We start from the raw sequence: 15,850 nt of genomic DNA, 5'->3' as shown, positions 1-15,850 counted from the left end.
TGATTTATTCCATTCAAACAACTTGGTGAATTTATGAAAATATTATTGTTGATCATGAAGTTAAGTAGTAAAAGTATAATTTTGAATATAATAAAATCATAAATATTTACGATAAATTCTATCATCATTATTATTGATATACCCTTTGGATGTTTACTTTTTTTTCCACATTACAAATATTTTTCAGGAAAAACTGTCCATTTTAAACAAATTAAATGGTGCAAACCCCAACCACATCATGAACTAAAATCAAAATTAACATTTAAATTTCTCAGTTTGTCTTGTATTTGAATAATTTTATAAATCTGCCAAACATTTAAACATTATTACGAACAATACAAATCGAATTAACGGTCAACACAAACAAACCAATTTAAATCCCATCTGAATCAAACCATCCCTCACTTAATTCACAGTTCTTGATTCATTTATAAATCTGCCTTCAGCTCATTCAAATCATTGTATGACAAGCATTACTCTGCCGTGGCTCCAAAAGAAGCGATGACATTGAAATAAAGCAAATGATGTCATCACCTGGCAATATTGACATGCGTTTTTATGTTTAAAAAGAGATTCCTTCATGTATTTGCCTTGGTCTCTATCTCTCCATTATGCGTGCCTCATGCTGGACTCTGTATGTGTGCACCTCCCCTCCTCCTCTCCATGGCATTAAGTTCAAACTTGACACTGATGTTGACTCACTTTGTCACCCCTCGGTGGCCCTCTACCTCCCTTCTTCTTCTCTCTCTCTCTCTCTCTGTCTCTCTCTCTCTTTCGCTCTCTCTCTCTCCATCGCTCCGAGGACAAGAGCGCCCGCAGACGCATTTCTCTCCAGAGCGCACCCCCCACCACCTTCCCACACACCACCTCGTTCCCTCCCTCGCCCTGTCTAACTCCCTCCATCTCTCTCCTCCACAGTCGCTTTTACGCACACAGTATTGTCAACAAAGCTGGAGAACAAGGGGGCGATCGAGGTACACGGGACCCCCGGCGTCGACACACCTTGTGAGTGGAAAACTTTACTTTTTTTTTCTCTCCACATTGATTTGGGAACTCGTTCCATGTCATCGACGGGGGTAAATGTCTATTTTGTTTGAACTGGGAGAACCGGCATTTATTGTACCACACTTCAAATGGATTAGAGGTCTTTGGTCGTTAAGGGCTGCTAATGAGTTAATGTCGCAAAAATAGTTCTCTGTTTTCTACAAATTAGATTAGAATAAATTTTAATCTAATCTAATTTGTAGAAAATGGAATCGGTGATCGCTGATGGGGACAGGTGACCTGTCGGAATTGTTTTTCGGTGTTTTGTTTGTGTAGCGAAAGGTTATATCTTGTAGAGATGACAAAAATACAGGAAAGAAAGCCTTTACCTGTCTTAAATTAGGGCACGCCTTGGTTTAATAGTACTCCGACGACCATCGTTTTTATTATTGATAGTCTTTCCGTTGCTACAAAGAATTTGGAAGATGTGACTCAAGTATATATTTTGCATTTGGACTACAATGATAACATTTACCCATTAAAAATTCCATAGCAAGTTGTTAAGGTCATGGCTACTGGGCAAACCTCTTTCCTTGGCGTGTGTCAACATCCAAATTCCGCATCTACCCATGCTTGCATCCATGTTATCAGCAAAGCTAAAAGCGGGTAGCATAATAAATGTCGCGACTGGCAGAGTGGCTTCTAATGTACCTCTTCTCCCAAAGGTATACCAGCATTCCAATGTATAACATACACACACACTACAACAGCCGGCATGTAACCAACTCCATTTCTGTCTGTCATCATGAGGCTAATTCGCCACAATGCCGGCCATGTGTGAACTCATGCGATATGAACCCCCCCTCCTACTTTGCCTCCTCCTCCTTCCCCCAGAAGGAAGAGTTGGAGGATCGAAGGACGGCGCCAGGAGCCCAAAGTGACAGCAAACGGGGGCGAGCACGCACACAGCGGGACTGCTGCCTCGGTCTTCATGGTGGTTGGGCCACTTGTAGTATGTATGAGAAGTTAACCATGCTCAACCTGCAGAGCGGCTCTAACTGGAGCGGGCCTAACAACTGGTACCACGACCCCACCGGAGTACAGACTCAACACAGCGCAGGTGAGAGTAAAAAAAAATCGTACGTGGGAGACGCCAGCGAACGCTCAACGACGAGGTTTTGTCACCTCAGTGTCCGAGGGATGCTTGCTGGACGCGGAAGGCGGCATGGGAGGAGAAGCGGTCGTCGGGGGAGGCGCGGTCCGAGGGGGAGGCGTGCCCCCCGAGAGGGACGAGGGCGAGGAGTCTCAGCTGAGGCTGCAGCTCAAGAGGAAGCTGCAGAGGAACCGGACCAGCTTCACGCAGGAGCAGATCGAGGCGCTGGAGAAAGGTCAGGGCTGCACGCAATGACGCTTTACGGCCAATCGCGACACGCCATATCGTGATGACTGACTAGTGGGTTGGTGAAGGGCAAAAACAGGGTTTGGACACTTGCATAGATTTCGTGAGGTCAAATAACACTGGCTAAAAATGAAAAAAAAAAAAGTTTGACAAGGTCTAACAGCTACTTCATCTCATTTTGGGGTGCGTAATCTAAAATTGATCTCAGTTTATGTCTTGTAGGTCAACTCTTTTTCTACATAGTTCACCTAAATCCAATGTTCTTACAACATGCAAACATCTAGCCTTAAAAAACTAACAATGTTTTAAATATAAAAGCCCAAACTCTTAGCATCCAAAATTCTGCATAATTTGAATATAAGTGGAAGATATAGAGCAGCATGCACTGCAAGCTTTATATTGCAGCTTCCTAATTCAAAACATTATCAATCACCAAAATTATTACTACCACAACAGTTAACATTCATTGTCTAATTTCACTTAATGGATAAAACTAAAAAAAATGCATTTTTCTTGAGTGTCGTGACAAACAAGTTTCTTAGTTACGCTTGGTCAATTTCTAGCCTCTCTGCCTGAAATTTAACTATAAAACCTAATAAAAAATGGTGCGTGCCCAATAACATGGAAACAAATCTGCATTAAAGAACTTAATGTTTTTTTATGCCGATGCCCTCTGAATGTACTGGATTAAAATATGTATTGAGCTGCAAATTCAAGAGTATGTTAACTCATTGGCTACCAATGACATAGATATACACCAAATCCATTTTGCAATCACTCGCTGCCAGCCTCTCCTAAACAAAAAAGATTGGGCGTCAATCCCCGTCAATGGCAGCGAGTTAATCCTGTCCGTTATAGTTTCTACCACAAACCAACGCAAATATGAGCATCACCTTTAAGGCAAAACAACACACTTGTGCTTCATTAGAGTAGACAGGTGTATTTAAACAAAAAAAGTGTGTTTTTCCTCATTTTACCGCAATGAGCCCTGATTGCCCGACTCCGATGATAAAATCAAATTAAGAGCGCAGCTATAACCCCGAAAAAAGCCTCTGGCTGCATAAACAGTGGCGTTTTGATAATGCATCATTACTGTGAATGCATTATGCAGTAAGATAAGCACACATACACACACACACACACACAAATGCACGGAGGCATCAGAACGGCACCCTTGAGTGGATATGGCTGTAGCGGGCCCTTGAGCAAAATAAGGACACGATGTCCACTGCTCAGTCGAGTGGAAGTGTATCACTGCGGTCACTCCGTGCAAATGACATTAATGAGGTAGACTGACCTCGGTGCACGGCCAAGGCGCAATCGCCATCACGTGTTGACGCACACGCCAATTATAACGCAGCCAATTAGAGCAATTTGCTAGACAGGTTTAAATCATCAGGTCAAAGTTGCCGTCCTGTACAATATGGGACCTGTTAAACACATGTTAATGTTCAATACATTCATGCGGAACATTCCAGTCTTGACCTCATTTTTCGGATCCGACGTATTTTGCGGAATATAAGTCGCACCAGCCAAGAAGACACAATGGAAAGGGAAAAAAAATTGTGTTGCATATAATGTGAATTAAAGGAACTTCACCAGTGAAGCAGCAAATATGCACAGAAAATATGAAACTATTTCCAGACATGTATTCTTTATCCTTTGCAAATAATGAGATCTTACTCACTCACTATGAAATTTTACTTATAAGTCACAATCAATTAAACTCTTATGTCAAGGCACCACTGCAATTGACGGCAATACACGTCCAATCCGACAGATGTGGGAAGGTTGGCTGGGAAAAATCATGTTTCCGTTGTTAATACGAGAGGAAACGTGTTCTACGGGCAACCATCCTGATCTCGCTGGTATTGGCAAGCCTGACTTTGGTAAATAAATGTTGACGACAAAACTCGAACCTTTGGGGAGTTCCAAGTCGGCCTACTTTAAAATAAAATTGCTTAGGCAGCATCTCAACTCGAATCATTTCGTTTGAACTTTCGGCGCGTTCCATCACCATCAATAATTCATATAAAGTGCAACAGATAAATATTTCAAAAATGGTTGTAAGGATACATCTCTCAGCCTCCATGATTTGTGTTTCCCACGGAAAGTAGAATTAGTCTACACAGATATGACGAAGGGAATTGAAAAAGATGCGGCGCGGGTGAATGCTGAGTGATTCTAATTCCATCTCCACTTCATTTCCTTTTAGACGCATCTGACACTTTTCCCACTGTGATATGTTTCTTTCCTTCACAGAATTTGAACGAACACATTACCCAGATGTCTTTGCGAGGGAAAGACTGGCCAATAAAATTGACTTACCTGAAGCCAGGATACAGGTGAGCAAACCAGAATATAATCTCTTCCCACATTGCTTTATGATCATCCTCATGATCGTGAACATGATCTGGTGTCCAACCTAGGTGTGGTTCTCCAATCGAAGAGCTAAATGGAGAAGAGAGGAGAAGCTACGTAACCAAAGGAGGTCGGGAGGGGTCACTTCCTGTTCGCAGAGTCAAGCCCCCCTGACCACTTCCTTTAACACATCTGTCTACCATCAACAGCATGGCAGCAGTTCGGGTAAAATGAACTGGATTTGCTAGTGTGTGTGTCATGGGACAACACCTGTATGGGATTGATGGTGATTTCTGATTGGACAAACAAAGAAGATACTGGAAGCTGTGCAAATAACCTTAAAAATACTCATCTATTTTTTTCAAGTTTTTGCAAAAGCTTTTTTTAATGTAATCATTTATTGTTATACAAATCTTATGCATATTTAATAATTTTCAATCTGGTTTATATGTATTTTTTTATCAATTATATTTATCTCAACTATTTTACATATAAATTGCTGTCAGACCCATACCGGTATATAACTTTCTTTTAAAATGAACTAACTCATCTGTGGCCCTTTAGCATTAAGGTTCTATTGTTTTTGCATTTCTATAGGCCCCTGAATGAGTGTGTGTGTTTGTTTGTGCTGACTTTGCTCGCTTTCTCATTTCCATCAGGGTCCATGTTGAGTCAAGCTGAGTCCTCTCTGCCCAGCTACAGCTCCTTGTCAGTCTTCTCGTCCGGAGTCCAGGTTTGTCTTTTTTATGTCCTTAAACTTTGCAAAGCACAGCATGCAGTACTTAAAGTGTCCGTTAGGTGGTGGTGGTGATCTCGTAGAATCTGGATTCACAAAGGTGTGGCTACTTTATAAGAAATATTAAACTAACAAGATTTGATATAATCATCACTATTGCTTGCTTAACTGTTTGAGCAAAGAAACACTGCAAAAAAGATGCATTGAATATCATAACTCGAGCACCCTCTAGCATGCAAAACTGTGTCACTACACCTATCAATCCCCTCCACAAAGGCACAATGGAAAAAAAAAACCTTGCACACTGGAATAATGACCTTTTCCTAAATTGTCCTACAAATTGACTTTCATGAATGGCATTGTAACATTTAACAGTGGCAGTCACAGGCTGAAAATAACTGAATTGGGAGGAAATGACTCAAAGCAATTTGCACGCTGCCATTGATGGCGATGAACATCTCTGCCATTTAAACTGAGAGGCTTCAAATAGATTGCCATTGACACAGCCAATTCATTCACATTTTTCCAACCCCATCCTATATTGTAACCTACTTTCTCTTCTTCTCTTCCTACTCCTCAGTCCATCCCTCCGCAGTCAGCCTCCTCGTACTCTTGCATGTTGCCTCCATCTCCATCTGCCCCGCGCAGCTTTGACTCCTCAGCCTATTCCTCCCCACACCTGCAGGCTGCGCCCTCGGCCAACTCCAACACAGGTGAGTAGTGCTTCTGATTTCTCCAAATTCTATTTTGGAGGCCTTCTTTCCACCAACTCTTCGCCCTTTATCTCTCCAGGCCTCATATCACCTGGCGTTTCGGTGCCGGTGCAGGTTCCCGGGACCGAGCCTCAGGGCATGAGCCAGAACCTAGGCCAGTACTGGGCCAGGTTACAGTGAACGACAAACCAGCCTGACGGAAAATGGCGAAAGAAGCAAAACGGGTTGTGAGAACAATAAGGGATGAAGCAAGACTGAGCTTTAAGACCCCAATATGCATCAAATGTTTACAAATGTATCCAAGAACAGCTTTGGCTACACTTGACAGCACTCTACCGCTATTTGCCCGGCCACCAGAGTAGGATTAGAACTAGTTGAGGATTAAAGTGGAAAAAGGGTGTGGACTACGTGATGGAACACCACAAGTAAAATGCCAACAAATGTTTGTAGTGTGTATTGTGAAGTCCAATACTTGTTCCATGAGCTGTTCAGTGGTGACAACAACAACATGCAGATTTGTCCACTGGCTTCAGGTTAAATGAAAAAAAAAAATGTTTAAAAAAAAGAAAGAAAGAAAAAGTTCCATCTTGACATTTTGCTTTGTATTTTTGTACATACATCCAAGTATGATGACGTGCTGTCAGATGTTACCGGAGGGAAGAATGTAGCATTTTATGGACTGAAAACTGCTAATTCCTTCATCCAAAATGAACTATATAGCTCATCATGCAAATGCAAAAGGTCACAGGGATTTCTACACTTAAAAAAAAGAATCAGGTTAATGAATTGTCTTCTTTTTTTTAATCACTAGTAAAGCTTCTATGATCTACTGACAATCAAGGCTGCCTGCATGCACTCCAGGCTGACAATCAAAGCAGGGCAGAGAGGAAATACTGTGAAATGATACTGCGACACTGCGATGGCAACATTATAAACTGTGCATGACCAAATGTACCCGTAAGACAATCAACTTGATGGGGAAATGATTTTAAGGCAAATAACGACGCTCACTTTCCTGTGACTGATGGTTTTGTGGATGCAACTCAGTGCGGGCTGTACCGCCGTCGTCTTTGCAATCTATTTATTTGTCTTTTCACGTCACAGGTCCTCGATGTAGTTTCTGTTGCTGTGTGTCTTGTGCTAGTACTGTTTAGCTGCCAAGAGTCAACCCTTTTCGTGAAGACCTTGGATCCCTTTAATGAAAATAAAACTGCGTCATCCGTACAAACTGAGTGCTTTTTGTTTGTTCCTATTTTTCTTTTATGTGGTTTAAGGCTAAGACTAGGTTTGAGTGTTTAATAGGATGTTTAGGTCTGATAAGAGTGGAACATTAAAAATAGTCAATATGAAATTTGAGTGCTAGAAATAGTGTCGTTCAAGTTGGGGTCAAAACATAAAATGAGCTAATGTTTGCATTCAGTAGAGACGAATGTGTGTATTATATAATGTAGTAATGGCATGAGTGACTCGCAGAAATCATTGAGGATGAGGAGGAATTAAAGACAAGGAGGATGGCTTGGAGGGTTGGGGTGGGGGGAAACATAACACCAAAGAAGAGCAAGCAAACATGCAGTAATGGCTTTCTAAGATGTGGATTTATTTTGCAGCATCATAGTGTTATCATAGAGAATTCATGGACATGTGCATTGGGACCCACTCAGTGTAACGCCAGGCATTCAAAATGGAAGACAAATGTAAAATCATCTCCAGAGATGAACTATAAAATTGTACGTATATAGGGTATATAGGCAAGGGTGTCAGACTCGGGTTGGTTCGCGGGCCGCATTAATATCAACTCGATTTCATGTGGGCCGGACTATTTTAGATATAATATTTAGATATTTTTTTAATAAATTGATTAAAAGAACTGGATCAAAAGTCCTGAATATTCCATTTTTTATAGATCTAAAAAAATGTTTATTTGAGCTTTTTTCCTTAGTAAGGGAAAATCTCTTTTAATCATTATGTTCCATATTAAAGTGGAAAATAGAAAATATTTTTATATATTTTTAGATTTTACAAAATGATTTTTGAACTAAAAACACAGAAAAAAATGATTGAAAAACTACAATTATTGATTTAAAAGGGGGATAATCAGGAAATATAATATACATCTATAATCTTCATTTTAATTTGATTCTAAAACAGAAAGTCGGCACTCATGATTTACTTTCCCGGGCCACACAATATGATGCGGCGGGCCAGATTTGCCCCCCGGGCCGCCACTTTGACACCTGTGGTATAAAGCATATAAGGTATATAAAACTTGCAATTCAGAATATGAAATTAGAGGCATTCATTTTGCATGGGAAAAATGTCTATAAAAGTTTAAACAATCTGATGTTCAAACTACAACGAACCAACAAAAGTATTTTTCAGACCATTAATGAAGTAGTACCATCACGCTATGAGTAAATTAAATTCGCCACGAAAATGCGACTTATTGCCCATTGTGACATGCATTTTTATAGATATACTATCATAATTCTTTTTTTTTAACTGCTGCAATTTACATATCTAATTGTGATTTTTAAATGTTACTTTTACTCTGAGTAACAATTGTTTTATTCTGGTTCGAGATTGCAGTGGTGTGCAAGTGTGCTTTATAACAATACCCTTTTTAATATTTTGCTGAATTAGTCCGAATGATGCATACTTGGGTGGAGTGGCTTGTGGTGGTGAGGTGGGTTGTCCCCGCCCGTATGAACTTGAGTCAGAGAGAGTGAGAGAGACCGAGAGATGCTGTATTGATCAGCCCATCCTAGTCTCAGGGGAGCAGACCCAAGCTTCAGAAAAGACCTCACGGTAAGCTTTGTTCTTTTCTTAGGAGAATCATGAGCTGACCATGTTTTCTACCCCAGAAATTGTGATGGAACTGATGTGGATGATTTTGACTTTGGCTGCATGCACATCAGCTGTGCCTGAGCAGTATAGCAGAGCAGTGGTGAGTAGGAGACTTATCATATATTCTCTTATGATATATTTATGCCCATGAAATGATAACATTGCTCGCTTATGGCTGACAATTCATCCCAAAACTATAATTCGATGTTAAGTAATGAGAAAATAAAATGGATGTTTAAATGAAGCCAACTCTTAAAGTAATGCATATAACAGCCAAAATGTCATTGAAATCTCTAACATAAACATTACTGTGCATTACTATTCATATTGTATTTTTTAAAATAAAGACTGGAGAAAAAGTTGGTTTAATATTATACAATTGTGGCTTGCTTATACAATAGTAGGCTGGTGATGGTGTGTTTCAAGATATTCATCTTTCCTGTTTTGACAGAGATTCATGAACACACTGTACACTTTTTTTTAAAGTTTCACATGGCTCTCACGCCCTTTATTCACTTAGACTGCCCGTACACGCCAATGACACAATATCAATCAGGGCCAAATGCTTTAACGTCCTAAATCATGTGAGAAAAGCACATATGGAAAAGGAAGTGAAATAATGCATAAGTGAAGTAAACATTGTTTTTTCCATATAATTCTTTTTTGCTGTGGTAATCATCTTTGGAGGAAACCACACAACCACACTTCCTCTTTTCTAATTCTTTGTTTTGTACACTCCAGGATTGGTTGAGCAGGTACGGCTACCTTCCTCCGCCTGACCCACGCACAAGTAAGCTCCAGACCAAGGACGGCATTGAGAAAGCCATTCGGGTCATGCAGAGATTCGGTGGCGTGCAGGAAACCGGCGTGCTCGGTAAAAGGCTTCTCACGTGTAGTCTCTGACTTCCTGTTAGCTTCTGTTTCACTCTGACGCAAAACCAAAAAAAAAACCTTGGTGCGAATATTGACATCAACTGGATTATGGATAGCGATAGGTCTAAAAAAAAAAATCAAAGTCTTCTAAAGTGGGTCTACAGCAAGTGAAAGTGAAAAAGATGATCTAAATTCTGACTAGTATTAACTAATATGAATCTATATCTATTTCTACCATATTAACGTTGAAGACGATGAAACACTGAAGCTCATGTCGACGCCGCGATGCTCCCTTCCCGATATTGTTGGAAGCGAGGACATGTTGAGGAAGAGGAGGAGGAGGAGAAGATATGCGCTGTCGGGACTTAAGTGGCAAAAGCGCGATCTCACATGGAGGTAGGTTTCAAAATTCCATTGGAAATATGACTTTTTGACCAGAGTGCCATCTACTGGCTCTGGCGGGGCACTATCTTACTTGCCCCAAATGCTAACTCGCTCAGGACTGTCCCTTTTGCAGCATCCACACCTACCCGTCACCTTCCCGCTCTCGCTTGCCTGATACCTCAGTGGACAGCATCGTAACACACGCCTTCAAAGCCTGGAGTGACGCGGCTCCTTTGACTTTTCGCAAACTACCGAGCAACGGCGCCAAGGGTGGCGACATTAGAGTGTCTTTCAACACTTTGCTGCATGACGACGGGTACCCCTTTGATGGACAGGGGGGAACCCTAGCTCATGCATTCTTCCCTGGCAGGGACGACGTGTCGGGTGACACGCACTTTGACGACCACGAGATGTGGAGCTATGGAGGTACAAAATCCCTGCCCTCGTTATATTGCTAGTAACTCACTGCGGGACCACCGTATTGCACTTTTTTTGTTTTTGTTTTTATCTGTAGACCATGAGTCAGCTGCACAGCTGTCCAACATGGTGGGAGGGTGCATGTTGGGCAGGAGAAGAATTAGTTTATTTAATTATAAGACAAGGACTTTCCTCAAAATCCTAAAAATCAGACGCAAATAAATATTCACAACACCTTAACTGACAGGTCACCAATGGTTAATAAGTTTATAACGGGTTACCAAAGTAAATCAGTCTAAATTATACGGTGCTCGGATGATTCGCCTAAAGACGTTTCGCCGACGGACGTTTGACAGACGGACAGGTCGCCGAATGGACGTTCCACCGAACGGTCAATCGGCCGAACGTCTTTAGGAGAATCATCCGACCACGAATTATACAGAGCATGTTTATATACCACCTCGAATAGTTGGTCTACATTTATCCATGTTGACTAATGGCCGATTTCTCGTACAGGGGATGGCGGCCGCAGCACCGACTTGTTCACAGTCGCAGTGCACGAGTTTGGCCACGCTCTTGGCCTATCGCATTCCTCCTCGGACCCCTCCATTATGCGGCCGTATTACCAGGGTCCCGTGGGAGACATCCCCCACTACCAACTGGCTCTGGACGACAGACTGGCCATTCAGCAGCTTTATGGTCAGTCACTGCTAAGCACGAGTGCTTTCATCTTTCATCTCTTAGCTATCCCCTGAGTCATAGATGATGGTCTACAAGAGGAAGCTTAGACAAGATGCGTACAGTCGGCTGCATGTGATTGTGTTAGGCACTTACTGTAATATATTACTATACTACTACACCCAGTCGTATGCACCATATACTATATGCGACTGGTTCGTGCTTTATTGCGGTTCTTTAAGGTTTCAGCATTTCTCTTGGGTGTCGTTGATCTGTAATTTTGAGATACTTTTGAGATATTCTCATCTCCACCGAGTCCAAGTTCCTCTTTATATATAGTCTTGTCTTTTACACATGTCTGGTGGCCTCATCCTATGTGTCGCAATGTTTAGAATACTGCCAAATCACAGTTTCAAAACCACAAATCATGGGCAACTTGACTATGCGTCATCTTGATGGCACCTTGTGATTATTTTCCACTTCTGACAGAATTGCCTTGTTAACCACAAATCACAATAGCATTATGTACTGATTGGAGGCCTTTGTTAGTTCATGCCAAACCCCAAACATTAAGTGTCTCCACCCTGTGTGGAAACACATTCTTCTACATTGCTCAATTTCAGGCACCAAGGACGGTTATAAACCAGATGCGGTAGATCCCAACCTCCCTCGTTTGCCCAGTCCTCCTCCAACAAGACGGACAAGGCCGTGAGTTAAAAATTATTGGACACTATTGCAGCTATGCATTAGTTTAAATGTATACTGTACTCTTCATATCAGTTAATTCAATTTGTTGCCCTCCTCGCAGTTAAAATGTTGCTATGCTATGTCTCAAATGCTTTACAATAAATCAGGGGTGTCAAACCGGTCCTCAAAGGGCCGCAGTGGGTGCAGGTTTTCATTCCAACTCCACAAGAGGATACCTTTTGCAAGTGTAATCAGTTCATTGAAGTCAGGTGCTACTTATTTTAGAAGACACCTGATTGGTTAAAATGTCGGCACTGGATCGGTTGGAACAAAGACCAGGACCCACTGCGGCCCTCGGCGGAATCGTTTTGACACATGTGCTTTAGATTAATCAAAGAAAATTTCTAGTATTTACTATGAAGGCGGATGAGTTTTTAGCGCGTCGGCCTCACAGTTCTGGGGTCGAGAGTTTGATCCCAGGTGGATCCTGGGTGGGTTTGCATTTTCTCTCTGGGCTTGGATGGGTTTTCTCCGGTCCTTCATCCCTAAAACATGCAGGATAGGCAGGTTGAACACTCTAAATTGCCCCTAGCATGAATTGTTGTTTGTCTCCTCGTGCCCTGCGATTGGCTGGCCACCAATTTAGGGAGCCCGAAGTCGGCTGGGATTGGCTCCAGCACTCCCCATTGTTTCGTCTCTTCTTTTCCAGTTCGGAACCATCTGTGCACGATCGGTGCCAAGGGGGATTTGATGCCGTGGCTAACATTAGAGGGGAGGTCTTCTTTTTCAAAGGTGAAGATAAAAACTCAAATTTGTACTCCAAATGTACACAGCTAAAATTCATTCTTGTCCTCTTCTGAGCCAAGGTGCTAATTTCTGGAGGACCACGCGTGATGGATCACTGTTGTCACTCAACCCAGCTCAGATCCAAAATTTTTGGGTGGGCCTTCCCCCGGGGACGAATAAAATCGATGCCGTATACGAGCGGAAGAGCGACAACAGCATCGTTTTTTTTATCGGTGAGAAAACTGCCCGGAAATTGAAATGAAGATGAGCACCAAAGCAAAAATTGCAAGAGTCATAATCATTTTCAACATTTCATTAATATTCTAGATTTTATCTAAAACTCACCTTTGTTTAAAGTCAATGATTCAAAAATGTTGTAACAAACATTACAAGCGTAATACGTATTCACCTTTATGGTACGACTCTCGCATCCCTAGTGTCTGTTTATATGCTAACATCTACCTGGCCTTGAGAAAATTGTACAAATATTTCTTTTTAATAACTGGAATTTAGCAGCTTGTACTAATCCTCAAAACTTGAAATTACAAATGCATGCACAATTCACACTAAATTAATGAAAATGCTGTAGCCATTATGAAACGTGTCATTTTGTTGTCTAGATATCAGATTAAGCTGTAATAAAGTAAAAAAAAATTCAACCATAAATATAAGTGAGAAAAGTAATATGAATCACAAAAATGATTAACTGCTAGCTCGGTGGTATTTATTTTGTGTACTTTGGGATGTATTTCTGCAACAGGATCTCAGTACTGGGTCTTCAACAACACAGTGGCCATGAGCGGGTATCCTCACCCGCTTTCCGAATGGGGGATGAAGAGGAAGAGCGGGCTTGTTGTGGACAGGGTGGACGCCGCCTTCATTTGGGCTCATAACGGGAAGACCTACCTCTTCAGCCAAGGCGAGTTTTGGCGCTTCGACGAGAGCGGCAAAGACCAGAAGGTGACCAGGCAGCCGGAGTCGGGATATCCCCGGGACAACAGCCTCTGGACCGGAGTTCCGTCCCGCATGGATGATATCATCAGCTGGGGTGAAGGTAACATCACTGACAGCCCGACAAAACCGGCAGTTCCCATTTATTGCAGTCAGGTGGAATTCTCTGGTATCTACTGTTTGGAATGCAGATGAATATATAATCGATAACGAGATGGAATTTCTGTTTATGACGTGAATGTAGTCTGTCTGATCTGTCTGTGCACATTGCAGCAAAGTTTTAAAAGCAACTGAAGGGTCATCTACAATAGATACCAAGGTGGAATGCAAAAAGAGGTTTAAAGTTCAACAGAGCAATCATCTTCAAAGACTTGAATGTAAACTTTATGATAATGACCGCCGATCGTTTTCTCACGGCTAGTTTAAAACAAGGTTTGAAATGTGGTGTGAAAACTTTAGAGCAGGGGTGTCAGACTCGGGTTCGCGGGCCGCTTTAACGTCAACTTCATTTCATGTGGGCCGGACCATTTTAGATATAATATTTAGATTTTTTTTTAATAAATGGATTAAAAGAACTGGATTAAAAGCCCTGAATATTCATTTTTTGTAGATCTAAAACAATGTTTATTTTAGCTTTTTAAAAAATATATTTTTAGATTTTACAAAATGATTTTTGAACTAAAAACACAGAAAAAAATGGATTAAAAAATTACAATTATTGATTTAAAAGGGGGGAAATCAGGAAATATCATATACATCTATTCTCTTCATTTTAATTTGATCTTAAAACAGAAAGTCGGCACTCATGATTTACTTTCCCGGGCCACACAAAATGATGCGGCGGGCCAGATTTGTCCCCCGGGCCGCCACTTTGACACATATGCATTAGAGTCCCTTTTTTGCGATATTGTTTAGCATCTTCAATATCTCTTTCTTTTTAATCTTACATAATAAGGAAGCTTAATTTGATTACACTTTGTTATTACAAAATTATTATTGCAGGAAAGGCTATATTGGAACAACTGTCTTTCGGTTTACAAGATTAGCTGAATCGAGTCTTGCATCTCCAACTATTGGATGATTATTTGTCCTCAGGTGATGCCTACTTCTTCAAGGACAACAATTATTGGGTGCTCACGAGCGGAGGCCTGGACCAAGACGTTGTGGAACCGAAATCCATCGCTGTGGACTGGCTCCGTTGTCCCATCCCTCCTCCAACGTTCGCTCCGGCCAATCCCGACGACCCGCACAAATGCCGCTGTGACCTCAAAGGTTCGTCTTCATCTCTGACAAGTACTAACTCTCTCCTGCTGTCTGTTTTACTGGTTGTCAAAGAGATTATTAATATAACAAGAAGTTGAATTTTGCATCTGTTTATGTTACACACTTCCTGAATTATCAAAATATCAACCATTTTCATTTTTTTTTCATGAGCTATAATACAAATAGTGGACTTTCAATTCAGAAAATTCCAACTGGGAGTGAATGATTAAATTTAAAGAATTTAAATACATTGAAAATTTTTATAGACGTCCAAATCCATTTGAACCGGGATTGGATGTCTGTTGTCATCAATGGCGGTTAATGAGTTAATATTTGATTGTCTCAACTGTATATAACATTTTTATTGTGAATCATATTTTCCCCTTACAATTCAAAACAAATACGATATCAGCAAATATTTTGTTAATACGGCAGCTTGAATTGAAGTGACAATCAAAACTGAACAATAATGGCGCTATCAGTAATTGCTCTTGTTCTTTGGTGTCAATCTGTTATGTAAAGTGAATCATGAATGCTGTCATTAAAAAGAAATAGAACAAGTTTTAGTGGGTGTGGGGTTGTGTCACAATTTGAATGACAGAATATCCAACAAAAGACTTTTTAACTGAACTCTTACAGGATGTTATAAGAGTCGGTCACTTTGTGAATATTTTATAGGCAGAATGATCAGCCTTGTGTTTGAGAAATAAACATGAAAAATAAAAATCATTAATTGGCTGCCCTCCCAGTTTAAGATGTCTCGACAGTGTGGGC

At 41.1% G+C, this 15,850-nt stretch overlaps 1 protein-coding gene across 1 annotated transcript; it reads left to right on the top strand.

Moving 5' to 3' along the window:
* Positions 1 to 688: 688 nt before the first annotated feature.
* On the top strand, positions 689 to 15,814 carry mmp25b (matrix metallopeptidase 25b). The gene is made up of 20 exons (XM_077626461.1): positions 689 to 1,005; positions 1,879 to 2,104; positions 2,175 to 2,372; positions 4,646 to 4,728; positions 4,813 to 4,969; positions 5,404 to 5,477; positions 6,061 to 6,193; positions 6,273 to 6,369; positions 8,834 to 8,876; positions 8,965 to 8,998; positions 9,055 to 9,137; positions 9,779 to 9,911; positions 10,162 to 10,306; positions 10,428 to 10,720; positions 11,228 to 11,410; positions 12,013 to 12,097; positions 12,786 to 12,868; positions 12,943 to 13,095; positions 13,623 to 13,916; positions 14,909 to 15,814. The coding sequence occupies exons 1-20, from the start codon at positions 691 to 693 to the stop codon at positions 15,172 to 15,174; spliced, it is 3,078 nt and encodes a 1,025-aa protein (XP_077482587.1). The 5' UTR covers positions 689 to 690; the 3' UTR covers positions 15,175 to 15,814.
* The last annotated feature ends 36 nt before the right edge of the window (positions 15,815 to 15,850 follow it).

This window comes from Stigmatopora argus, chromosome 18 (assembly GCF_051989625.1).
Source record: "Stigmatopora argus isolate UIUO_Sarg chromosome 18, RoL_Sarg_1.0, whole genome shotgun sequence".
In the NCBI taxonomy this organism is placed as follows: domain Eukaryota; kingdom Metazoa; phylum Chordata; class Actinopteri; order Syngnathiformes; family Syngnathidae; genus Stigmatopora; species Stigmatopora argus.
Note: the sequence above shows the minus strand (reverse complement) of the source record. Positions and strands in the feature narration are given on the sequence as shown.

What these genes read in the sequence shown, in the direction of transcription:
- mmp25b (XM_077626461.1), top strand. Translation starts at nt 691, where the DNA reads ATGTTGACTCACTTTGTCACCCCTCGGTGGCCCTCTACCTCCCTTCTT. An exon ending in CAGTACTGGGCCAGGTTACA is followed by an intron (nt 6,370 to 8,833) that starts GTGAACGACAAA and finishes TTGCTGAATTAG; the next exon opens with TCCGAATGATGCATACTTGG. An exon ending in GCTTCAGAAAAGACCTCACG is followed by an intron (nt 8,999 to 9,054) that starts GTAAGCTTTGTT and finishes TTTCTACCCCAG; the next exon opens with AAATTGTGATGGAACTGATG.